Below are 27,208 nucleotides of genomic sequence, written 5' to 3'. Positions count from 1 at the left end.
TGAATGGAGAACGCAAATTTTAATAATAATAACTGGTATGTCACTGTCCATGTTGTGGGACTATTTGTGCACTTCTAGTAATTATTTCTTGGCTGCAAATACTGTATGAGCTGAAGGTTTTTCAGGTTCGCCTGCCATTAAAATGAATGGGACCCCCTGCGAACTTGCGGTTCGGGAACATTTGATCGTGTTCGCGCGATCGCGTTCGCGAACCGTCCCGGCAGATGTTCGTCCATCACTAATCACAAGCCAGGAGTTTAATGACACATGTAGCCCTATTCAAATGAGTTATTCTTTCTCTGCATACATGAACCATCTTTTATTAGAATAACCAGCACGTAATACTGTAAATTTCCTGCAGGAGGCACAGTAGAAGAAATGTATATATAACAGCAACTTCTTTAGGGCAGAATTGTCTGTTTGCTGGAGGAGCAAGAATCCAGAGCTGAGTCGCTCATTCTGAAGTAGCCATATTGGTTGTTGTTCAACTTTCCTAGTGACAGATATAGCCAAACAGACTTTTTACAACCTCACAGAAGAGAATGTTTGGAGATTCATTTTATTGAAATGTTAAAGAATTCAGTGAAATATCTATAAAATTGTCAGAGCTCTCTTTTCTGATACAGAGCTCCAAATCCCCTGCTTGCCTTCTGCTTCCACTAGCTAGATACAGTATATTACTGAGTTCCATGGGATCTGTATACATTTGTCTACAGGGAGCTCCCCCTAGTGGTGGCTATTTATAACCAAAATTTAAAGGCTATGCAGTTTTTTTTATTGTTAATTTGCTTCAACTTTCTAAGTTTTTATTAAAAATCCTCTACCATTTTGCATTTTCAGAATGTGTAAAGGTCCATCACCTAGCTGCTAGTGCGGCTGTATCTGACATAAACGTGTAAAATATAAGAGTGAAACTGGATCGCACATCCTCAATACCATGCTTTTATCTAATAACTACTTCCCAGCATCATTAACATTGCTTCTCAGTGCAATTTATCGTATACCTACCCCTATGTTGCATGCTGTACATGAGGCATTAGAATACAATTTGATCAAAAAGTATAGGCCCACTCACCACGACAAGGTTGCCTCTTTGAATTGGAACCTACTCTAAAGTAAACTAATGCCTCATGTACAGTACGCAACATAGGGGTAGGTATACGATAAATTGCACCGAGAAGCAATGTTAATTATGCTGGGAAGCAGTTATTAGATAAAAGTATAGTATTGAGGATGTGAGATCCAGTCTCACTCTTATATTTTACATGTATCTGACATAAAGCCGTCAGACTCTGTTTCTGGCAGCTTCCTCTTCTCTTCCTCTGCCATTTTTTTTAGTATTAAAGATAGCAGCAGGGAGGGGATGGAGATTGTATGCAGACGCATGTGTATAGATTTAGGGGACATCCAAGGAGGGCAACTGACATGGGTTGTAGAAAAGGAAGGAAAGCACACACAAGTCAGCTTGCAGGGGGAAGACAGCAGCATCCTGGACACACAGGTCCACTCTGTGTTTTTGGGAGGGAGAAACATCTGCTAACTAAATATCTGAAGATCTGAAAATAAATGAAAGATTTAGTGCCATCAAGGTGACCACTAACCTATTTAAAAATCATGTTCTCCACGTCAAAGGTTTTGAAAGCCTTTAATAACTAAACTCTATGGCTGTAGGGGTTTGGATGCTCAGTCCCAAAAAATCAGGAATCAACCAGTCTATGTCTGTAAAATAGCACTAAAAAGCAACGCTGCAAGATTTTAACTTTGCTTCAGATTTTTTGCTTGAAGAAGATCTCTCCCATCCTTGACGTATTTTAGTTATTCTGCTATCAATGCACGGAATTATAAGAAGGAGCTTGAGTACAAGAACAGTGCATGGGATGACAAGCGAGAGCATGTACACAGGAGGCATATACCATCTGTATCTAGTAAGTATGAGGAACCTGTCCCAGCCATAGACCATCGCATGTCCAGTGCACAGCAGTAGGGTCAGATATCCAAGCTTCGACTGGAAAAAAAAAAAAGTAGTTTGCTTTAAATGAACACACATCATGACTAACTGACTGTGATCTATAGAGGGATTGATTACAGTGACTCCAGTGCTTCTCTGGATGTCGGTGGAGTGTACATGATCTAGCTCACGGTTACTGCATGAATATGACACGTGAGTTATTTGCATCATTAGGCAATAATGTATACATGCATCGTTATTGTATCCTTTTTTAGTGAGACTTGGTGTTTGTTTTTTAGGCATAGAAGAGATGTTCTTCGCTTGGATGGAGCAAACTGCGGGACATACCTGAACAAACCGGAATTCTCTCCAGTTGACTGCATTGCTGACGGATGGTAGCGATGTTATTCCCAGAACTATGTAGAAGAAAAATCCCAAGATTCCTAGTGCTAAATAGGTATCACTTCTCCAAATCAGGGGTTTCTCTAAAATTCTGGTTTTATTCAATTTTATCTAATAAAAATAGGAAAAGGATCATTATAAAGATAGAAAATGCACTGTTCATTGCCTAGGCATTAAAAAGGGGCTTTAAAGGGGATCTATCACCGGCGACCTCCCTATCCAGCTATTTGCATAGACACATAGCTGTGGTTCACCTGATTAAAACGCTGTTTTTCTTTTGTTGAGCTGAGTCTCTGTTCTCGAGTTATGACGCTTTTCTCTTAAAATGCAAATTACGCCTTTGGGGCAATGAGGGCGTCACCATTGCTCTTGTTGCACCTAAGCTCCGCTGCTGTCTGTGGCCAGCCCCTCCCTGGCTGCTTTGATTGGCAGGTGCAGACAGCGCCAAAGCAGCCAGAGAGAAGCTGGCCACAGTGGTGTAGCTATAGGGGAAGCAGGGGAAGTGGCTGCTTTGGGGCCCAAACCCACAAGGGCCCCTTTTAGTAGGAAGACTAAAAGATTTTATTGTCAGGGCCCCCTCAACAGTAGTATGCAATGACATTATATACAGTGACACTGTAGGAAATGAAGGGAGTGGCGGCCCCCCCCCCAATGTCAATTTCTTAACCTAACCCCTTTGCCACAATGAAAACACTCATTGTCCATGGCCCTTCCGCTGCCCCCCTCTTGCACCTACCTGGTGCTTCCTGAGGCGCCTCACCTGGCCTCATTGGTGGTGCACCCCTGGGTCTGAATGTAAGACAGCTCAGAAGCTGTCACCATTCCCCATCATTGCACCCGCTACATAAAAAGGAGTGCTCATCGTGACAAAGGAATTCGGCACAAATCGAATTTCTTTGTGAAATTCGGCGAAGCAGAAGAATCAAATTTTTCATAACTTCGCTCATCACTATTCTAGACGTAAGTAAGTCCCGTCCAGACTATTGCTTCTGTGGCCTATGCTGCTGTAAAGCATATCTCTAAATGCTGTTAACAACCTCTTGGGCAAGATGGCAGCCGTCATAAACTTACATAAAATATAGTACAATAAAAATAAAAATAAAATAAAAAACTGAACAAAAAGAGTATGTCTGGTTCAAATTTCCGAAAAAAAAAATTATAGGTGTCAAATTCTCGAAATTTTACACTTCAAAGGGCATCTGTCAGCAGATTTGTACCTATGACACTGGCTGACCTGTTACATGTGCACTTGGCAGCTGAAGGCGTCTGTGCTGGTGCCATGCTTATATGTGCTTGCATTGCTGTTTTTTTTTATATATGCAAAAGAGCCTCTAGGAGCAATGGGGGCGTTGCCGTTACACCTAGAGGCTCTGCTCTCTGTGCAACTGCTGCGCCCTCTGCACTTTGATTGACAAGACCAGGCGGTGAAAACATCATACCATCCTGCCCTGTCAAAGTGCAGAAGATGCGGCAGTTGCAGAGAGAGCAGAGCCTCTAGGTGTAATGGTAACTTTTAAAAGCGGTCGTCTTTTGTGAGGCCATGGTGGCAATTGTGATACATGCGGTGTAATTCCAATGTCTAAGCAAATTCTCGACGAGAAACCCTTTTGACAGGAGACTGATGCCCCCAACCTAAGGCTAGCACGACGGAGAACCTTAGTTCTGTCTACAGTACCCCAGTATGGATATGATAACCTTCAGCTAGGGATGCATTACCTGGCTGATTATACTCATATCTCCCCTGTGCCTGACGCTGTACCGGATCGGAATCACAAGGGTGTAAATGGCATGGAGGAACGCGTAGGACAATGCCACCAGCCCCAGCTGCTTACGACATAACATCCATCGGTCGAGCCAGTTTGGAAAGCGGCTGTACTTGGTTCCTCTGTAGAGCTGAATGATGGCAGCAAACACCCCTGGAAGATAACACAAGCCCAGTAGCATCAGCGAGACGACGGGGAAGATCCTGTTCGGGATGGTGATCATCAATAGAAAGGAGACGTCAATTTTTTTTTCCGCGTTGTAGACAATGTCATTTACGACACAGTACAGAAACACCAGCACGGTCAGCCCTGCGCACATGTACATGGGGAGCCTCCACATCGGATAGAGCTGCAACGGATAGTCTTCTATTTCCTTGGCCGCGACTAGAGATCCTTTGTCCTGCGGCGTCAACCCAATAGCGCGGACAATGTCCATGATCTGTTGCTTGGCCTTATTGTCATCTGAACATACAAAGACCTGGAACATAAAGTATACAAAAAGCGTACAGGATGATAAAGGTGCTACAAAGCATCATGGACCCAATTTTTTAAACAAATTGTTATGTAGCGCTTAAAGGATTTGTCCAGGATTAGAAAAACATGGCTGCTTTCTTCCAGTAATAGCACCACTGCTGTCCATGGCTTGTGTCTGGTATTACTGCTCATCTCCACTGAAGTGAATGGGGATGAGTTGCAATACCGTATACAACCTGTAGACAGGGGAGGGGTGCTGTTTTTGGAAGAAATCAGCCATGTTTATCCAATCCTGGACAACTGTAACCCTGGAAAATGATAGTTTCAGTCCACACACTTAAAATGTAATAATGCTTAAAATTTTATAATGGGAGGAATGGTCTGTGGGGCCCTACTGTGCCACCACATGGCTCATATTTTAGATTTTCAGAAGACATTTGTTGCGTTATTAAATGTTAAGTGTGTTAACTGAAACTATCATTTTCCGGGGTTACAGTGTGTTCTGTATTGTTTCCAGGGGGCACAGTGTACGGCAGTATTATATTCAGGGGTGCACAGTGTGGCAGTTTTGTTTTCTGGATGCATGGTGTATTGCAGTATTATATTCAGGGGTACAGTGTGTGGCAGTGTTGTTTTCTGGATGCATGGTGTATGGCAGTATTATATTTAGGGGTACAGTGTGTGGCAGTGTTGTTTTCTGGATGCATGGTGTATGGCAGTATTATATTTAGGGGTACAGTGTGTGGCAGTGTTGTTTTCTGGATGCACAGTGTAAGGCAGTATTATATTTAGGGGTACAGTGTGTGGCAGTTTTGTTTTCTGGATGCATGGTGTATGGCAGTATTATATTCATGGGTACACTGTGTGGCAGTATTGATATCAGGATGCACAATGTATGGCAGTGTTATATTCAGGGGTGCAGTGTGTGGTAGTATTGTTTCCTGGAGTGCAGTATTTGGCAGTATTGTTTTTAGTACACAAAGTGTATGTCAGCAGCCCACCAGGGAACTCGAGGATCCTCCGGTGGGCCCAGGATCTGATACCTTAGTGGACCCCAAGCAAGTATATTTGGAGCCATTTAGCGGCCACCAAGGTTTATTTATTTGTATCAAAACCTATTAGACTTTATTGATGATCTGGTGTTGGGCCCCAAAATAATTTCCTCTGATGGGCCCAAGGAACCCTAATCAGATGGCAGTGTTATATTCAGGGGTGCAGTAGTAATGTATCCAGGAAGCTAAGTGTGCAGCAGTATTATATTCAGGGAGAGGGTAGTATGTGGCAGTATTGTTTACAAGATGCACAGTGTGTGACAGTGTTATATTCAGGGGTGTAGTGTGTGACAGTACTCTTTTCTGGATGCACAGTGTATGGCAGTATTATATTCAGGAGTGCAGTATACAACAGTATTATTTTCAGGAAGCATGTGTATGGCAGTATAATATTCAGGGATGCAATGTGATACTATAAGTAGCTTGTCAGTATAGGGAGTAAGGGTTGGCTTCAAAAGTGAGGAGACAGCAATGTCTGCAGCTGGAGGAAGTCATCATGGTGGCCTGGGCTAATGGTGAATAAAAAGAAAGAGATTGACAACAATCAGAAAAGACATACAGAGTGTAATTGTTTATTCTGCCTTTGATTGTGCCTGATCAGTTCTGTATCACTATATGGTCTTCAGCGAGATGATGGGTGGTATTATACCTACAATTTTTTTTAGACTGTTTGCCTAAAAAAAAAAAAACTGCATAAAAATTGTACAGTATGTATGAATCCAGCCCAAAAGCTCAAAAACATTAGCAAAAGCTCAAAAACTTGACAAAACTTGAGATGAAAACTCAAGGACTAGGGAAGAAATTGACTGTATTGCAGCTGAGTGCTATTCAATTTACAAGGGCTGCATTACCACTCATAACCTGTGGACAGTTGTGGCGCTGTTTCTGGAAGAAAGCAACCATGTTTTTTCTAACCTTGTACATATACCTGTCTGTTGGCGTCCAGACCTCCAGACTGCAGGGCCCATGCGGAAACTGTGTTGAATGCTTTGACAACCGTGGCGGTGGGTACAATCTGGGCGAGGTGCTCAGCATTAGAATCAGGGTACTGGTTTACTTTGACATTATTGCTGACGTCCACCAGTATTTTCCCCTGCAGGACATCTTTGAGCTCCTCCAGAAAACCATAATGGTCCCTTTGCACCGCCACAATGATGACTGAAGATTTTTGGGCTGCTTCTGTATGACCGAGCACCTCGGCTGCCCTGGGCAGTAAGCTGGCGTCTCCAGGATTACGACTGCCAAATATCACGGAATATCCGCTCTGCAGCAGTTTGGATCCAAGTGATCGACCAAAATCCCCTGTTCCGAAAATGCATACGCTGTCGCGCTTCTCGGTGAAGTCTGAGCACAGCGGTATCAGGACCTTGGTCCCCATTATCTGAAAGAGAGGCGTCGACACATGAAGAATAAAACCGTATGCGAAATATGTCTACCAGTGCAGGGCACAGATGATGGGGCAACATGGGCACGTGCCCCGGACACAAGGGAAGACATGGCACTTACTATATCACCATGCCGTGTCATGCTCACCCTTTATGCTGCCCAATGCAGCACTCTCTGCGGTTGGGGGTAATGTGATATTTAAAGGGGTAGTACCACTCCCTTACAAGCTGCTTTCTTGCACAGACAGAGGCACCCTATCTTTTTGGGCATATTCAGACTGGGCGGTCAAGTCCAATTAATTTTTACGTTAATTACCACGAGGCCACATTAAAACTCTTCTGTGTCTTCGGTGGTATTGTGCAGAGAAAAGTGTAATGAAGTGTAAAGTATAAAAGTATTTTCTGTCGGGAACGCTGCAACCTATTTTCACAAGTCAGATACCGCTGTGATCAGCAGGATCAACCCTACCAAACAGCATGCATGGTTTAATGGGATTGCTCCTTCTGATAAGGGATTCTTTAAAGAGATGGGATCGGCAGAAACGTACAAAGAAGTACAGTATATAATGTACACATAGTACCATTTTCTGCACCCACAACGCGTGAACCGCGAAGCTCCTGGTCCCCAACGCATAATCTGTGAAATGCCTCCCACCTACCGTGTGACATTTATAATATGGTGTCCTTTGGGCCCCCCTCAGACACCAGGGCCCAGGTCAGAGTACTATTGCACCCCAACCTCCAGAACGTGTGAAACTACAACTCCCAGCATGCATACTGGCTCGGCTGTTCTCAAAACTCCCACAGAAGTGAATGGAGCATGCTGGGAGCTGTAGTTTAACATACAGCTACACCCCTGATTCCGCTTCTGTGAAATGTGGACAGTCTAAAACAAGCAGAGCAAAAATAATAATAATAATAATAATAATAAAAACACTGAAAACCGCTATATTCTCTATATTCATGGCACAAAAAAACTGTGCTGACAAAAATATTTGTAAAAAATAAATAAATAAATAAATAAAAGTGATGGCTGGTGTCATTAAGGGGTTAAAGTTGATTATATAGTCAGGAAGTCTAAATCTATACCTGTGATGCTTCAGTTTCCTTGCATTTAATTCAGCTTTTGTTCATTTTTATCCAAAGCAGTGGGGAAAAACTGGAAACCATCAACAAGCAGGTTGCACTTATCATTTCTGCATTGCACTTTGAGGCCATAATGATGTGCTGTTATGAATGGATGGTGGGGCTGCTTATCTCCTTAATTCCCTGAGGTTATGGCCACATATTGGTGCAGCAGGAAACAAATGCATCTATTTACAAGTAGTTTTGCAGCCGTGTGGTAATCGTTTAGACGTTTTAGCCCTCAACAGCAGTCAACCTCCTTTGTGATGGTTTCCAGAGAGGAGTCGTTTCTTTTCTACACTGAAAAATGAGTGAAAGCAGCAAAACAATGGTGACATAAACAAAGATGTGTATTCTGAACAGGGGACCCCCCCTCCCCCTCAGTGACAAGCTGTGCATATGCTTTATTAGAGCATATGGACAACCCCTTTAATCCAAATGACACCTTCAACATTTTACTTTCCACCTATAATGTACAGCAAGGCTGAGGAGTCTTTTTGCTGCCGAGGGCCATTTGCATATTCGTAAAATCGTTCGGGGGCCATCCAAAATTCTCGACGTAAAAATTTGACTGCTGTATTTGGTCAAACATATACTGACTTACGCTGGGTTCACACCTGAGCGTTTTACAGCGCGTTCCTACGCGCTGTAAAACGCTCAACAGGCAAGAACCAATGATTCCCTATCGGCATGGTTCTCACCTGAGCGTTTTACAGCGCGTACGAACGCGCTGTAAAACGCCCTACGCCCCAAGAAGTGCAGGAGCTTCTTTGGGGCGTATGGTCGCGCGTTCCCGTACATAGACTTCCGGGTACGCACGACAATGGGCGTTTGCTTGTTGCCGGCCGCGAATAGGAACGCCCGATAAAATCGCGCATACAGAGCGCTCCTACAGTACGCTCAGGTGTGAACCCAGCGTTAGCGGCAAGTTACAGAAATTGCACTTCAATTTAAAAAAAAAATTAAAATTTGCAGCACAAAACGGTGCCTGCACTATATATGTTACATATAGCACAGGCGCCATTTTGACCACCCACAGCAGTCTAATTTTTAAGTTCAGAATGTTATTTATTTAGTTCTTTATTTGGCATTAATGGCGACCAAGCTAAACCCAGGGGGGGGGGGGTCCAGAGAGGGGTTCACCCAGCTTTCCCTCTGCCACTGTCCCTGCCTCTTCTTTCGCAACTGTCCCTACCTTTGTCCCTTTCTCAGTCTCATGTCAGACCCCCACCTCCATCAGCTTCAAATCAGCCTCCTATCAGACCCCCCCAGCCTACATCAGCCTCAGATCAGACTCCCATCAGACCTCTCAGCCTCAGACCAGTCCTCCAGCCTCAGATCAGACCCCCATCAGACTCTCCCTAGCCTCAGATCACGCACCCATCAGACCTCCAGCCTCAGATCACACCCCCATCAGACCTCCCAGCCTCAGATCACACCCCCATCAGATCCTCCCTAGCCTCAGATCAGCACCCATCAGACCTCCAGCCACAGATTACACCCCCATCAGACCTCCCAGCCACAGATCACACCCCCATCAGACCTCCCAGCCTCAGATCACACCCCCATCAGACCTCCCAGCCGCAGATCAGACCCTCCAGCCTCAGATCACACCCCCATCAGACCTCCCAGCCTCAGATCACACCCCCATCAGACCTCCCAGCCACAGATCACACCCCCATCAGACCTCCCAGCCTCAGATCACACCCCCATCAGACCTCCCAGCCTCAGATCAGACCTCCCAGCCGCAGATCAGACCTCCCAGCCGCAGATCAGATCCTCCCTAGCCTCAGATCACACCCCCATCAGACCTCCCAGCCACAGATCACACCCCCATCAGACCTCCCAGCCTCAGATCACACCCCCATCAGACCTCCCAGCCTCAGATCAGACCTCCCAGCCGCAGATCAGACCTCCCAGCCGCAGATCAGATCCTCCCTAGCCTCAGATCACACCCCCATCAGACCTCCCAGCCTCAGATCAGCCCCCATCAGACCCTCTCTAGCTTTAGATCAGACCCCTCCCAGCGTAAGATCAGACCTTCCCCACCCTCAATTAGCCCCAGATCAGCCTCTATCAGACCCCCCAGCATCCAATCAAACCTCAGATCACACAATTAAAAAAAATTATAAACTTACCTCTCCAGCTCCGGACGGCACTGCCACTTGGCAGATTCACTTACCCTCCCTGGTCTTCTTCCCGCTGCGCTGTACTGTGACCTGACAGAGCACAGCGCCAGGTTATAGTGCGCGTCTACGTGTACTACGTCCTGACACTAAACGTGTCAGGACGCAGAGCAGGGTCGGAAGAAGACCAGGGAAGGTGAGTACAGCCAGTGCAGTGCTGTTCTCACCTCCCTTGCCTCCCACATGCTAATGACTGCTTCCATAATGGCAGAGGGCCAGGGGCCACATCAATTGATCCTGAGGGCCATATGCGGCCCACGGGCTGGAGGTTCCCCACCCCTGGAGTTCAGCGATATATATATATATATATATATATATATATATATATATACTGCACATAATGACCAAGGTTTTCCAACTATATGTAAATGAGGGTTACAACGCATGTCCACCCTTGGACACCGATTTTTTTTAACCTACAGTAATTGTGTTCAAAGTTATGTGATAAATAATTCTTAATAGGTCGTTATAGTAGTCAGAGCTTTCACAAACTTTTCAGGGGCATTGCTGTTAGTTATACTAGTGAAAATGATGGGACAGACTCCCTTTAAAAGATAGTATGCCATCTATCTGCAGCCACCAGTAGAGGGAGCTTAAGGCATTTTAGCATACATACATAGGACTCAATTATAACACAGTATGAAGTGAGCTCCCTCTAGTGGAGACTTCAGTTAGTTACCAAATTACCTTAACCTTTTCAGGACTGGGCCATTTTCCTTTTTTTTTTTCATTTCCAATTTTTACTCCTTGTCTTCCCGAAGCCGTAACTTATATATATTTTATTTTTAGCTTTTTTTAAACTTTTTTTTTACACTTTTATTAAGCTTGGTCTTTTGACATGGGATCCTTAGATTGCTTGTCCCTCACATTACAATAAATTAGGCTACACGCACACGAACGTTGTTTGTTTCCGTGTCCGTTCCGTTTTTTTTTGCGGATAGGATGCGGACCCATTCATTTCAATGGGTCCGCAAAAAATGCGGACAGCACACCGTTATGTCCATTCCGCAGCCCAGCAAAAAAAATAGAACATGTCCTATTCTTGCCCGTTTTAGGCATTGTTACAATGGATCCGCAAAAAAAAACGGATGGCATAAGGATGTCATCCGTTTTTTTTTTTGCGGATCCGCAATTTGCAGACTGCAAAACACATACGGTCGTGTGCATGTAGCCTTACTATGGCATTGTGAAGGACTTGCTCTATTTTCCTATTAAGTATTGCCACCTGCAGGGCTCGATGGGAACTACAGCTCTATTAGGCTGCAACTCTATCCAGCCTAATAGAGATAACGAACGCATTCCCCAATCTCCACATGAGGAAGCCGCTCCAGCCGCGGGAGCCCAGCGCTCCCAGCGAAAGCCGTCACAGATGCCGTGGTCACAATTAACCATGGCATCTGAGGGGTTAAAATTCTGTGATCATCGTTAACTCCAATTTAAAACAGCAGAAACCGGGCAGCTATGGTACCCCCTGCACCCAGGAGTGGGCGCCATTTTTAAAGAACGGACATGCGCCGTACATCACCTATAGAAATTTTGTGGGCTATCCCCTTTAGGCCTCTTTCACACGACTTTTTTTTTTCCGTTTTTAGGGGCCGTTTTTTGCGTTCCGTATACGGAACCATTCATTTCTATGATTCCGCAAAAAAATAAGGAATGTACTCCATATGCATTCCGTTTCCGGTATTTCTGTTTTTCAGTTCCGTTGAAAGATAGAACATGTCCTATTATTGCCCGCAAATCACGTTCCGTGGCTCCATTCAAGTCAATGGGTGCGCAAAAAAAAAACTAACACATATGGAAATGCATCCGTATGTCTTCCGTATCCGTTCCGTTTTTGCGGAACCATCTATTGAAAATTTTATGTCCAGACCAATTTTTTATATGTAATTACTGTATACTGTATATGCCATAGGGAAAAACGGAAAGGAAAAACGGAACAGAAACGGAAACACAACGGAAACAAAAAAAAACGGAACAACGGATCTGTGAAAAACAGACTGCAAAACACTGAAAAAGCCATACGGTCGTGTGAAAGAGGCCTTAGGCTCCATTCACAGGTCCGCAAAATGGGTCCGCATCCGAAACGGGTGCGGACCCATTCATTCTCTATGGGGACAGAATGGTTGCGGACAGCACATTATGTGCTCTCCGCATCCGCATTTCCAGAGCGCGGCCCCGATCTTCCGGTCCGCGGCTCTGCTAAAAAAATAGAGCATGTCCTATTCTTGTCCGCAATTGCGGACAAGAATAGGCATTTCTATGGGGGTGCCGGCCGGGTGTATTGCGGATCTGCAATTTGCGGACCCGCAATTCCCTACGGACGTGTGAATGGAGCCTTAATGTGTTTAGTGCACAAAGGATTCTCTAAACTGGATACAGCTACGTGCAGGACCCGAACAGATTTTCAACCTCCTGTCTGAACAGGAATGTTCAATTCACTGACAGGAAGCAGCTATGCTGAAATGAATTGAAATACAAAGCATATCAGAAAGTTGCAGCCATTTTTAGTATATACATAATATGTACCTATGGGACCTTATTAGTGACCCCACTGCACAACACTATAGTCTCATGGTCCTGAAGCGGCTGATAACAGAGAACCATAGATTGAATAGAGACAGCCCGTGAGAGTTACTTTTTTTTATATTCACGAGCAAATAGCACAATGCGATCTATGTTGTGTACTAAGACAAGAGCATATCACATAGGCATCGATACAAAAAGTATGAGCAGATGTAGCAGAGCTGAATCAGCTAACTTGAAAGGAAGACAGTTCTTACATCACAACGCTGAATTTCGAACTCAGCTCTGCTACATCTTAGTCCAAATGACACATTGAGCGTTAATACTCACCGCCTGTCCCAGCTGGGAATGCACAGAACGTGATGTCCTCTCTTTCCTTCTGTAACTCCAGTATCTGCCAGCTGCCGAGCAGATATGAAGCCAGCCCCTCAGAGCAGGAAAAAGTTTTTTCCTATTGAATAATCTGAGTCAGTGCAACTTGGCGAAACATTTGAGTTCCAATCATTATCCAAACGGATGTAATAATCCAGATAGGAAGAGGCGATCCAGGAATTTTTAAGAATGGCAGGAAGGGTAGAATGAGACAGATTTGTTGGCAGATCTCATTCCTGGATTTTGATTCTTGGGGACCCGATCATTATTATTTTCCCTTATAACATGGTTATAAGGGGAAAATAATAGCATTCTTAATACAGAATGCTTAGTAAAATAGGGCTGGAGGGGTTAAAAATGTTTTTTTATAATTTAACTCACCTCATCCACTTGCTCGTGCAGCCGACATCTCTTCTGTCTTCTTCTTTGCTGTCCAGGAGGAAAAGGACCTGTGGGGACGTCACTGCGCTCATCACATGGTCCATGACATGATCCATCACCATAGTGGTGGATCATGTGACGGACCATGTGATGAGCGCAGTGACGTCATCACAGGTCCTTTTCCTCAAAGAAGAAGAAAGAAGAGAAGCCGGGCTGCGCAAACAAGTGGATTAAGGTGAGTTAAATTATATATATATATTTTTAACCCCTTCAGCCCTATTGTACTAAGCATTCTGTATTCAGAATGCTATTATTTTCCCTTATAAACATGTTATAAGGGAAAATAATAAAATCTACACAACACCTAACCCAAACCCGAACTTCTGTGAAGAAGTTCGGGTTTGGGTACCAAACATGCCGATTTTTCTCACGCGCGTGCAAAACGCATTAAAATGTTTTGCACTCTCGCAGAAAAATTGTGCATTTTCTCGCGGCGCACCCGCATCTTATCCGGCCCAAATCCATGACACCCGTGTGAAAGAGGCCTAACAGGGTCCCGAGCAGGTAGTGCAGATATTGCATTTGTAAAATGATGAAAATGACATTTTATAGACAAACTGGTGGGAAAAAAAAGTGTCTTCAGAATAGGGGCCATGTGTCATCAAGATAACATTTGACTTGTAGTCCATGAGTTATTTCCCTCTCACGCCCGATGGGTGCAGATTCCACCTCTGGGCCCCCTACATGTTAGGAGAATGGGGGTCCTGCTTGGCTCTTAACCACTTCAGCCCCCAGTGCTTAAACACCCTGAAAGACCAGGCCACTTTTTACACTTCTGACCTACACTACTTTCACCGTTTATTGCTCGGTCATGCAACTTACCACCCAAATGAATTTTACCTCCTTTTCTTCTCACTAATAGAGCTTTCATTTGGTGGTATTTCATTGCTGCTGACATTTTTACTTTTTTTGTTATTAATCGAAATTTAACGATTTTTTTGCAAAAAAATGACATTTTTCACTTTCAGTTGTAAAATTTTGCAAAAAAAACGACATCCATATAGAAATTTTGCTCTAAATTTATAGTTCTACATGTCTTTGATAAAAAAAAAATGTTTGGGTAAAAAAAAAATGGTTTGGGTAAAAGTTATAGCGTTTACAAACTATGGTACAAAAATGTGAATTTCCGCTTTTTGAAGCAGCTCTGACTTTCTGAGCACCTGTCATGTTTCCTGAGGTTCTACAATGCCCAGAAAGTACAAACACCCCACAAATGACCCCATTTCGGAAAGTACACACCCTAAGGTATTCGCTGATGGGCATAGTGAGTTCATAGAACTTTTTATTTTTTGTCACAAGTTAGCGGAAAATTCTGATTTTTTTATTTTTTTTTTTTTCTTACAAAGTCTCATATTCCACTAACTTGTGACAAAAAATAAAAAGTTCTATGAACTCACTATGCCCATCAGCGAATACCTTGGGGTCTCTTCTTTCCAAAATGGGGTCACTTGTGGGGTAGTTATACTGCCCTGGCATTCTAGGGGCCCAAATGTGTGGTAAGGAGTTTGAAATCAAATTCTGTAAAAAATGACCTGTGAAATCCGAAAGGTGCTCTTTGGAATATGGGCCCCTTTGCCCACCTAGGCTGCAAAAAAGTGTCACACATCTGGTATCTCCGTACTCAGGAGAAGGTGGGGAATGTGTTTTGGGGTGTCATTTTATATATACCCATGCTGGGTGAGAGAAATATCTTGGCAAAAGACAACTTTTCCCATTTTTTTATACAAAGTTGTCATTTGACCAAGATATTTATCTCACCCAGCATGGGTATATGTAAAAAGACACCCCAAAACACATTCCTCAACTTCTCCTGAGTGCGGGGATACCAGATGTGTGACACTTTTTTGCAGCCTAGGTGGGCAAAGGGGCCCATATTCCAAAGAGCACCTTTCGGATTTCACTCCTCATTTTCTCCTGAATTTGATTTCAAACTCCTTACCACACATTTGGGCCCCTAGAATACCAGGGCAGTATAACTACCCCACAAGTGACCCCATTTTGGAAAGAAGACACCCCAAGGTATTCCGTGAGGGGCATGGCGAGTTCCTAGAATTTTTTATTTTTTGTCACAAGTTAGTGGAAAATGATGATTTTTTTTTTATTTTTTTTTTCATACAAAGTCTCATATTCCACAAACTTGTGACAAAAAATAAAAACTTCCATGAACTCACTATGCCCATCAGCGAATACCTTGGGGTCTCTTCTTTCCAAAATGGGGTCACTTGTGGGGTAGTTATACTGCCCTGGCATTCTAGGGGCCCAAATGTGTGGTAAGTAGGTAAATGACCTGTGAAATCCGAAAGGTGCTCTTTGGAATGTGGGCCCCTTTGCCCACCTAGGCTGCAAAAAAGTGTCACACATCTGGTATCTCTGTATTCAGGAGAAGTTGAGGAATGTGTTTTGGGGTGTCTTTTTACATATACCCATGCTGGGTGAGATAAATATCTTGGTCAAATGCCAACTTTGTATAAAAAAATGGGAAAAGTTGTCTTTTGCCAAGATATTTCTCTCACCCAGCATGGGTATATGTAAAATGACACCCCAAAACACATTCCCCAACTTCTCCCGATTACGGAGATACCAGATGTGTGACACTTTTTTGCAGCCTAGGTGGGCAAAGGGGCCCATATTCAAAAGAGCACCTTTCGGATTTCACAGGTCATTTTTTACAGAATTTGATTTCAAACTCCTTACCACACATTTGGGCCCCTAGAATGCCAGGGCAGTATAACTACCCCACAAGTGACCCCATTTTGGAAAGAAGAGACCCCAAGGTATTCGCTGATGGGCATAGTGAGTTCATGGAACTTTTTATTTTTTGTCACAAGTTAGTGGAATATGAGACTTTGTATGAAAAAAAAAAAAAAAAAAAAAATAAGCATTTTCCACTAACTTGTGACAAAAAATAAAAAATTCTAGGAACTCGCCATGCCCCTCACGAAATACCTTGGGGTGTCTTCTTTCCAAAATGGGGTCACTTGTGGGGTAGTTATACTGCCCTGGCATTTTCCAGGGGCCCTAATGTGTGGTAAGTAGGTAAATGACCTGTGAAATCCTAAAGGTGCTCTTTGGAATATGGGCCCCTTTGCCCACCTAGGCTGCAAAAAAGTGTCACACATGTGGTATCGCCGTATTCAGGAGAAGTTGGGGAATGTGTTTTGGGGTGTCATTTTACATATACCCATGCTGGGTGAGAGAAATATCTTGGCAAAAGACAACTTTTCCCATTTTTTTATACAAAGTTGGCATTTGACCAAGATATTTTTCTCACCCAGCATGGGTATATGTAAAATGACACCCCAAAACACATTCCCCAACTTCTCCTGAGTACGGCGATACCAGATGTGTGACACTTTTTTGCAGCCTAGATGCGCAAAGGTGCCCAAATTCCTTTTAGGAGGGCATTTTTAGACATTTGGATACCAGACTTCTTCTCACGCTTTGGGGCCCCTAGAATGCCAGAGCAGTATAAATACCCCACATGTGACCCCATTTTGGAAAGAAGACACCCCAAGGTATTCAATGAGGGGCATGGCGAGTTCATAGAAATTTTTTTTTTTTTGGCACAAGTTAGTGGAAATTGATATTTTTAATTTTTTTCTCACAAAGTCTCCCGTTCCGCTAACTTGGGACAAAAATTTCAATCTTTCATGGACTCAATATGCCCCTCACGGAATACCTGGGGGTGTCTTCTTTCCGAAATGGGGTCACATGTGGGGTATTTATACTGCCCTGGCATTCTAGGGGCCCTAAAGCGTGAGAAGAAGTCTGGAATATAAATGTCTAAAAAATTTTACGCATTTGGATTCCGTGAGGGGTATGGTGAGTTCATGTGAGATTTTATTTTTTGACACAAGTTAGTGGAATATGAGACTTTGTAAGAAAAAAAAATAAAAAATTCTGCTAACTTGGGCCAAAAAAATATCTGAATGGAGCCTTACAGAGGGGTGATCAATGACAGGGGGGTGATCAATGACAGGGGGGGTGATCAATGACAGGGGGGGTGATCAATGACAGGGGGGTTGATCAATGACAGGGGGGTTGATCAGGGAGTCTATATGGGGTGATCACCACAGTCATTGATCACGCCCCTGTAAGGCTTCATTCAGACGTCCGGATGCGTTTTGCGGATCCGATCCATCTATCAGTGCATCCGTAAAAATCATGCGGACATCTGAATGGAGCTTTACAGGGGGGTAATCAATGACAGGGGGGTGATCAGGGAGTCTATATGGGGTGATCACCACAGTCATTGATCACTCCCCTGTAAGGCTTCATTCAGACGTCCGGATGCGTTTTGCGGATCGGATCCATCTATCAGTGCATCCGTAAAAATCATGCGGACATCTGAATGGAGCTTTACAGGGGGGTGATCAATGACAGGGGGGTGATCAGGGAGTCTATATGGGGTGATCACCACAGTCATTGATCATGCCCCTGTAAGGCTTCATTCAGACGTCCGGATGCGTTTTGCGGATCGGATCCATCTATCAGTGCATCCGTAAAAATCATGCGGACATCTGAATGGAGCTTTACAGGGGGGTGATCAATGACAGGGGGGTGATCAGGGAGTCTATATGGGGTGATCACCACAGTCATTGATCATGCCCCTGTAAGGCTTCATTCAGACGTCCGGATGCGTTTTGCGGATCCGATCCATCTATCAGTGCATCCGTAAAAATCATGCGGACATCTGAATGGAGCTTTACAGGGGGGTAATCAATGACAGGGGTGTAATCAATGACAGGGGGGTGATCAGGGAGTCTATATGGGGTGATCAGGGGTGATCAGGGGCTAATAAGGGGTTAATAAGTGACGGGGGGGGGGGGGGGTGTAGTGTAGTGTAGTGGTGCTTGGTGGGACTTTACTGAGCTACCTGTGTCCTCTGGTGGTCGATCCAAACAAATGGGACCACCAGAGGACCAGGTAGCAGGTATATTAGACGCTGTTATCAAAACAGCGTCTAATATACCTGTTAGGGGTTAAAAAAAACACATCTCCAGCCTGCCAGCGAACGATCGCCGCTGGCAGGCTGGAGATCAACTCTCTTACCTTCCGTTCCTGTGAGCGCGCGCGCCTGTGTGCGCGCGTTCACAGGAAATCTCGCCCATCGCGAGATGACGCATATATGCGTGACTCTGCGCAGGGCTGCCACCTCCGGAACGCGATCCTGCGTTAGGCGGTCCGGAGGTGGTTAAAGAGGACCGTTCCCCTCTCCTGACAGGTCTGTTTTAGTAAGTACTTGTGCTCCCCATGTAATAACAATTCTGGAGTATCTACTCTTATGACTCTGTGTTGTGCCATTCCTCTATTATTCCATCTAGAAGCTTATGAGTGAATTGCTAGCAGTCTGCAATGAAGTTCCAGCTGGGTGTTACCAGTTCGGCACAGTTTGCCACTGGCAGCACTGATTGGATAATGTCAAACTGCACAGGGACACACCCCCAACAGGTAACACCCATCTAGACCTTCATTGCAGACTGCTGGCAATTCATTAAGACCTTCTAGAAAGTATAATAGAGGGATAGAGGGACACCGAGTCATAAGACTAGATTACATATGGAACGCAAGTAAGTAGTTACTCAAGCAGACATGTCAGGAGAGGGGAGAGGTCCTCTTTAAGTGTGGCCACTACTTCATTGAAGTGTATGGAGAATATGAACGTTGGTCGGCAAAACTCTATTGTCCTGATAAGTGAGGGCTCCGGAGCTTAGACTAATCCCTGTCAGGAAATTTGCAATAACCTATGACAAATTCAAGCCAATGAATGCAATCACCGCTGGAGTGACTGACAGCGTTGACCTTGAATGTTTAACCCCTTAGAGATCATGGTCAATAGCAACCACAGCTTCTAGATGGTCCTACAAAGGGAGGGGGCTGTCTCCATCACCCCGTAGGCACCCCACGAACATGATTGCAAGACGTTGATATATTGCCATGGCTATGTGCCTTATTTATTGCCTGTCAGTTCATTACTGACAGGCAATAATGCTTTGGTAGGCTTAGAGGATAAAATATAAGAAAAAAAGGAATTTCAGCTCACCCACCATCCTTCTTCGCCGTGCACGGATCCCGGACCAGGAATCAATCAAAACAGTAGAAAAAATCCAGCTGCAGGCTCAGGATAAAATCCAGTTTCTTCATTATAAAATTCGTAGGCTGACCAGACAGGCAAGGTCTACGCGTTTCGACTGTACGTCTTAATCATGACCACTATGATGGTACATACAGTCGAAACGCGTAGACCTTGCCTGTCTGGTCAGCCTATGGATTTATAATGAAGTAATAGACACTGGATTTTATCCTGAGACTGCTGCTGGATTTTTTTTTCTACTGTTCTGCTTAGTAGAGGATATACTAGGGGGACTACAACATATTTCTAAAATTTATTTAAAAAAAAAAAAAACTTTTTATCTATAAAAAAATGAGTTTATTTTGCAAAAGTGTGAACAAAAATAAAAAAAATTGTAATGACAAAATAAAGTTACCACAAAAAAAAGTTAAACGTTAATCAATAATTTATATGTACCCCATAATAATTTACCCCACTTTGATTGGGACCACATATGCTACGTGATCAGGAAATGGAAAAAGTTATGGCTCATAGAAGGTGTATGCAGAGGAGGAAGAATACAGAGGTCATCATCTGCTCATCATCTGGGACCACCACCAGCAAACTCCTAATCTGCTAGCTATCCTCTAGTTAGTGGATCTAAGGTTACACCTAGGTAGTGATCAGAGGCCACTGCAAGGCAGTTTGCATTTGGCTGCTAGGGATCCAGGTTTCATGGGTCAGGTGGCAGGAAACAGGTGTGGGCACACAGGTAGCAGGCCTACCAGATGAAAAGGAGTAGCAGGACAGAAGTACAAGCCAAGAAAGTCAGTGGGAGCCAAATCAAAAGACAAGTGGTTAATCCAAAGACAAGCCAGAGTAAATTCAGCAGGATAGTCAAATGAAATGAAAACATTAGATGATGGGTTAAACTACAGACAAGCCAAAGTAAGTTCACGAGGACAGTCAATTAAAATAAAATCAATAGACAAGGGGTTAAACTACAGACAAGCCAAAGTGATTTCACGAGGAGTTTTAAGCAAGAGTAGAAAGCGGCACCATTCACACATGAAGAAACAGGAGCCAGAACACCTATGAATCACAGGCACTGACAAGGAGCAAATGCCAGCTAGGAGATTGATGGTCAAGCCAGGAACCTGATTGGCTCACTGTCCAGGCTCCCTGACAGAAACTTTCCTAGAACAGTGATGCACTGTATTGTGGATTGGTAAATTCCTGACCGTCCCATTTGACTCATCAGCTGGTCATTTTTTCCTTAAAGCGGCTGTCCCGTTTGCTGCTTTAAGTACTTCCCCACTGGTCCCTAGGTGCCATTTCAGAGCTGCAGGAGGGTTGTGTCTCTTCCTCACAGACAAGCGGTGCTACCTGCCTATGTGTGCACGCTCTCAAGGTCCTGAAGTCTATTCATAGCTGTATAGAACAGCTCCAATAAGCATGCCCTAGAGCTGTTCTATACTAAAAACAAGAGGACAGACCAGGTGGTCAGGGTGAGAGCTACAGACAGAGGCAATATGAGGTGGCCAGGGAGGGGAGCTACAGACAGGCAATACCAGGTGGTCAGAGAGGGGAGCTACAGACAGGCAATACCAGGTGGTCAGGGAGGGGAGCTACAGACAGGCAATATCAGGTGGTCAGGGAGGGGAGCTACAGACAGGCAATACCTGTCACGGATGAGAGTGGGGGAAACCCTCAACCGTGCGATGTTAAAGGATAATGGAAGCTGCTAGGCCAGAACCACAGGATCAGGGAGCTGGTCACCTCCTATTGCGTCCCTAATACTGACCCTGACTCCTATCCTTATGAGCCAACCCAGATGGTAGGAGGGCTCATACTCCGGAACCTAGGGTCCCTACTAGCCCTAAGGAAATCCCTGGACTTAGGAGCAGGGTAAGACGACCTGTTCCTCCTAGACACGGACGAACAAGTGTCTAACTGGCCAAGCTGCAAGGAAGGGAGAACATATACAGCCTATGGATATGGCAGGTGAGTGAAACCACTTCCACACCTACCTGCCACAGACACACTGACTGGAACCCGTGCTCAAATGCTGATGTCCACACCAAACATAAAAGGACACAGCACACACACATAAACACACAGGAAACCAGATCCATAGCTGCAATGAGGATAGACACCACACAACATAAACATAACATCACGACATGTCTTTTATGACCACAAGGGTGGCCCTTACTGGACAGATGGTAAATGAACTAGGGGGATGACTCCAGCATAAAGCATGGCAGGAGTACCCCTCAGACTTCTGGCTTCCAGCAGGAGCTAAATAGCCCAAGCAGCCACACCCACACAGACACACACTGGGAAGGGAGTTAACCCTTCCAACACCAGACTAGGTAAGGTAACCACTTAAAGGGGAAGTGAACATACAACTAAATTCCGTGCACACCAAACAAACAAAGTGCACACATAAAACTACACATTGCCAGAGGCAAGCGCATGCATAGACAGCGAGCCGCCTAGCCACCAGCTCCGGCTGCTCCACTGCCAAGAACCTTATGTTGCCAGCGGCAACCACACGTGAGGCAACATACTAGCAGCCCTCACCTGGTTGAGAACAATACCAGACCGCGGGCAACTGCATGCGTCACAAGGAGTTATGACCATGACCATGACCATGGTCGCGACAATACCAGGTGGTCAGGGAGGGGAGCTACAGACACAGAGGCAATACCAGGTGGTCAGGGAGGGGAGTTACAGACATGCAATACCAGGTGGTCAGGGAGGGGAGCTACAGACAGGCAATACCAGGTGGTCAGGGAGGGGAGCTACAGACACAGAGGCAATACCAGGTGGTCAGGGAGGGGAGCTACAGACACAGAGGCAATACCAGGTGGTCAGGGAGGGGAGCTACAGACAGGCAATACCAGGTGGTCAGGGAGGGGAGCTGCAGACAGGCAATACCAGGTGGTCAGGGAGGGGAGCTACAGACACAGAGGCAATACCAGGTGGTCAGGGAGGGGAGCTACAGACAGGCAATACGAGGTGGGAGGGGAGCTACAGACAGGCAATACGAGGTGGGAGGGGAGCTACAGACAGGCAATACCAGGTGGTCAGGGAGGGGAGCTACAGACAGGCAATACGAGGTGGGAGGGGAGCTACAGACAGGCAATACGAGGTGTTCAGGGAGCAGACACAGAGGCAATACCAGGTGGTCAGGGTGGGAGCTACAGCGCATGTGTGCAATCCCGGCCACCAGAAAAGCCAGCATTCTTTGCATTCAGTGTGCAAGCATAGCCACAACTGCTGTATTGCAGCAGTGCCCATCACCTCAAGAGACGAGCCGTGTATAAAAACCAGCAAAACTTAAAAAAAAAAAAATTTGCATTATTGCTACAGAGAGTATTTGGGTAAGTGACTTGTATGATGATTTTACACAACATAAATATCAATTATTGAGCGAGGCAACACCTTTAAGAGATGCCCTATATTTCATAGTCCTGTCTCCTGTGGCCAGACACCCATTAAAAATTAAGAAAAAAACTGCAGTGACAATTGTGACTACAAGGTGATGAAGTTGCACCCTCTCCCCATGTGCACAATGCCGCTTCAGGGAAAAACTAAAACACAAAGAGCCTCAAAACACAAATACACTTAAGCGTCATGGCTTCTGTTATTACATGCATCAGAAATGTGGCTCGACTTTTGCTTGTTTTGGCTTTAAAGGGAGCCTGTCACCGAAAAATTAACTGTTAAACCAGATACAATGTCTTGTAGGACTAGCTTAGCTGGATGGAACTATACCTTTAACTTAATAATCAGTTGTTTCAAGTGCTTTTTTGGAGAAAAACTAGTTGTAATCCATATGCAAATTTGCTGATACGTGCACTGAGGGCGGGCTTAATCCACTCTGTGGACCCTTGCTCCTTCTGCTTTCGCCGTCTCCCTCTTCATTGACAGGTTTCTGCGTAGCCATCTCACTTTACCATGTCTATCAAGAAGGAGAGAGAAGGGCTGGCAGAAGAAACAGCAGGTGCAAGGGTGCACAGATTGACTTGGGCCCGCCCTCAGTGCACTTAACTGCTCATTTGCATTTGGATTAATAGGACTTTTTCTACAGAATGAAGCAACGTGCCCCTGCGCTTTGGGATGTGCTGATTGACCCCCTTTTTTTTCTCTGCAGTTCTTGCTGGAGGTGTGGCTGCCTCCCCAGTCGTGCACTCCTGACCAGCTCGTCTGTCCCACAGGTTGATTTTAATTAGTGTTAGTATATAGCTTGGCCCGCTCCCCCTCACTCACTGAAGCCATCTGGCACCAGGAGAGAGATAGTGTGTGGACTCTCATTGCAGTCCTTGGTGACCATGTGGCGCCAGGGGTGGTGTGGAGTGGGCCCGGCGTGCATGCTGGTAACTGCTTGCCCTGGATATAATGGAGGCCATTTTGGCACCGAAAATGACAGAAATTCAGGCGGATCCAGCATGTAAGTGGAACCTGCACTTTCTGAATTATATGATAGCCGCTATGGCACATAACAGGTATATTTAGTGTTAGGAACCCGTCCCAACTAGAGATTGCCTTGACGTGCGGCAGACGGGCTCAAATAATTTTGTACAAAACGATTTGCCAAGTATCTCTAACTTATTAGTTCAGCATTTGCAATTATGATGCAATTTTGTACTTTATTTGGTTTGCAGTGAGCTGTTGCATTGCTTGTTTTGTTTAACAGAATGAAGCAACGGATCTCTAAGTGAAAGTGATCATTACATTCAGCTGAACTAGCCCTACAAGACATTGTGCCTGGTTTATCAGTGAATTTCCCGGTTACAGATTTCATTTAACCAATGAGATTTTTGGATATTTAAGAAATAAATAAGTTACTCAAATTACAAGGACATAGTAAGTATACCTGAAAAGTAAATTTTCATTGGCAACTAGAAGGAACTGGAAGTTAAAGGTCCCATGTTGATATGTACCCGTTGCTCCTAGAGGCTCATTTGCATATACTAAAACATAATTTTTCTCAGTAATGTGGGCACATATGAACATGGGACCAACACAGATGCCTTCAGCTGCCAATCGCACATGTAACAGGTCAGCCAGTGTCATAGGTACAAAACTGCTGACAGATGCCCTTTAAGGGACAGCAATTAGCATACAGCATGCTCTTCTTGAAACCACCCCCAATAGGCGTCCTTTCAGTGGGTACAGGTTAGCTTCTCTTTTTTAGGGCGGCTCATAGATGGGTGACCTTATTCAGAAGCGGCAGACAATGGCTACCTGTGGAATCTCCAATACGCTAACGATAATAAATGATTCAATCTTTGCACTTACCTGCACTTGCGAGACTTTGGTAATATGAGACACAATCCTCAGGCAGTGTGATCTGCAGTGATTCTGCTTCGTGTTCACCTGGGATCAGGCTAAACATCATCTATTTATCTTGCGGATTTCACAACCTCATGATTTCCCTGTCCACAAACTCTTCTAAAAAGTAACAGTTGGACATTGTGCAATCCACTTCTCAGAACTTTCAATGGAAACTCCGGATAGTTTAATTTTGTAATTGCTCATAAATTAGAATCTCGGAATATCCCAAGTAGAATTCATTTTTTATTTTTTTTATGATTTTATTTCAATTTTTCAGATACAAAACAGAAAAAAAAAAAAAAAGAGAGAAAAGCCAAAACAAAGTCACAGAGGATTGGACCGTCCCTGAAGAAATATGTCTGCTGCTCAGATTATTGGAGACGGAAACAGGGAGGGAATTCTAAAGCATAAAGTTCAAGAAGTAAATAAAGAGGAGAAGAAAATAAAGAAGAAAAGAGAAATCTAAATCCAATCAATGTTTGATGTGACCGCCCTTTGCCTTTAGGTACACTTGCACAGTTTTTGAAGGAACTCAGCAGGGAGGTTGTCCCAAACATCTTGGAGAACTAACAACAGATCTTCTGTGGATGTAGACCTTACTGGAGTAAGCAGGGACTTCAAATAAAAAACTTTCACACTTGCACCAGACTTACTCCTGTAAGTTCTACAATATACTGATGTCTGGAGGTCTCTGCCATGAATACATCACACGGGCAACATTTAGGTCAACAGAGTGACCCTCAAATGCTATTATAGTGGATGTGACTGTTCGCAACCACCAAAGTTGTGAGCAGTACCTACAACACAGCATTTATTTGATTTGCTTGTCTTACTGTACTAACCTCTGCGCTGTTTTGTAGGCTGTGGATGTAGGCTTGATCAAATCCTTCTGTCTCTTCATGTAATCTCAGGCAGACTGGAGGATGTTGAGATCAGGGCTCTTTGGGGGTGATATGATCAATTACAGGATTCCTTGTTCTCCTTTACACTAAAGATAGTTCTTAATGACGGATGTATGTTTGGGGTAATTTTACTGCTGCGAACTAAATTTGGAGCCAATCAGACCCTGATGGTATTGCATGATGGATAAGTATCTGCCTGTATTTCTCAGCATTGAGGACACTATTAATCCTGACCATATCTCCAACTCTGTGCTTGGACAGCAGGAATCGCTTGGCACAGGAGCCTCTAAGCATTGACCCTTTGTGCTTTATAGCACCCACATCACACTGTACATTCCTTTATAGCTCTTTGATGTGGGTTCTGTGAGTGTAGCAGGAGCCACTCTCAGGTACACTGGTGAGTGGGTAGCACATCATTGTTTGCCCCTCAACCCTCAACCCCGGCTGATGAGCGTTGGCCACAATGTCCTCTACAGTATAAACAATTTGGTGTCAAGTCTTCCGCTATTGGCCTTCATATATACAGTATTTTCCAGACTATAAGATGCACTGGCTCTTGCCCCTCCCACATATGACATTAAAGGTCCTTTAGCTTTATGTGATCAGAGTTTTCATCTCCCTGTACTTTAGGACCGTGTTCCTCATCAAGATCCTACATCCTCCTGTCTGCCCTGATCATACAGATCGGTATCAGTCAGAGAGAGAGAATTTGGCAGAGGCATAGCTCTCTCATTGATCCAGCAGAGCGCTGTATGAGTCCTCTGCCGGATCACTAAGGAAGCCTTCAGTGGGTAAATGCCTTAGCATGTCATGTGGTCATCCAACCTCATGGTGGCACAAAACTAAGATATATATATATATATATATATATATATATATATATATATATATATAATTACAATATGGACGTTATTACAGGTGGAAGGACTTATGATGGCAATAGCTTTAATTTTATTTTGAAAAGAACACAAAATATGTGTCAAATTATTCTACAGAATTTAGTTTTTGAAAATGTTCAAGGGCTCATAATGACATTCATATCTTTTCCAACTGAAATCTGCTATTTGCTGCATGAAAAGGTAATTTACCAAAATATAAACACAACTTAAAGGGGCTAGCCAACTTTTTTCAGACCTCAGAGAGTGGCTGGTGGTGATCATACTTACCTAGTCTCGGCTTCATTGCTCCACCACCGGCTCTGCAGCTCCCGTCTCTCTCGGCATCAACATCTTGT

At 44.4% G+C, this 27,208-nt stretch overlaps 1 protein-coding gene and 2 long non-coding RNA genes across 4 annotated transcripts; 1 reads left to right on the top strand and 2 right to left on the bottom strand.

Annotated features, from left to right (window-relative positions):
• Window positions 1-304: 304 nt before the first annotated feature.
• LOC121000597 lies at window positions 305-21,634 on the bottom strand. The gene is made up of 3 exons (XR_005778867.1): window positions 21,624-21,634; window positions 15,808-15,810; window positions 305-1,536 (listed from the first exon to the last, which is right to left on the bottom strand). It is a non-coding gene; the product is annotated as an uncharacterized LOC121000597 (long non-coding RNA).
• LOC121000595 (metalloreductase STEAP4-like) lies at window positions 1,629-25,158 on the bottom strand. Of its 2 annotated transcripts, none has more exons than XM_040431126.1 (5): window positions 25,037-25,158; window positions 6,568-7,020; window positions 4,067-4,591; window positions 2,297-2,461; window positions 1,629-2,005 (listed from the first exon to the last, which is right to left on the bottom strand). In XM_040431126.1, the coding sequence occupies exons 2-5, from the start codon at window positions 7,015-7,017 to the stop codon at window positions 1,733-1,735; spliced, it is 1,413 nt and encodes a 470-aa protein (XP_040287060.1). In that variant the 5' UTR covers window positions 7,018-7,020; window positions 25,037-25,158; the 3' UTR covers window positions 1,629-1,732. The 2 variants fall into 2 exon arrangements, with proteins under 2 accessions (XP_040287060.1, XP_040287061.1); XM_040431127.1 differs by lacking the exon at window positions 25,037-25,158 and adding an exon at window positions 12,865-12,925.
• LOC121000596 lies at window positions 20,210-27,038 on the top strand. The gene is made up of 4 exons (XR_005778866.1): window positions 20,210-21,374; window positions 22,480-22,713; window positions 22,917-23,115; window positions 25,350-27,038. It is a non-coding gene; the product is annotated as an uncharacterized LOC121000596 (long non-coding RNA).
• Window positions 27,039-27,208: the final 170 nt, after the last annotated feature.

The sequence above is a fragment of the Bufo bufo genome, chromosome 5, assembly GCF_905171765.1.
Source record: "Bufo bufo chromosome 5, aBufBuf1.1, whole genome shotgun sequence".
NCBI lineage: Eukaryota > Metazoa > Chordata > Amphibia > Anura > Bufonidae > Bufo > Bufo bufo.
Note: the sequence above shows the minus strand (reverse complement) of the source record. Positions and strands in the feature narration are given on the sequence as shown.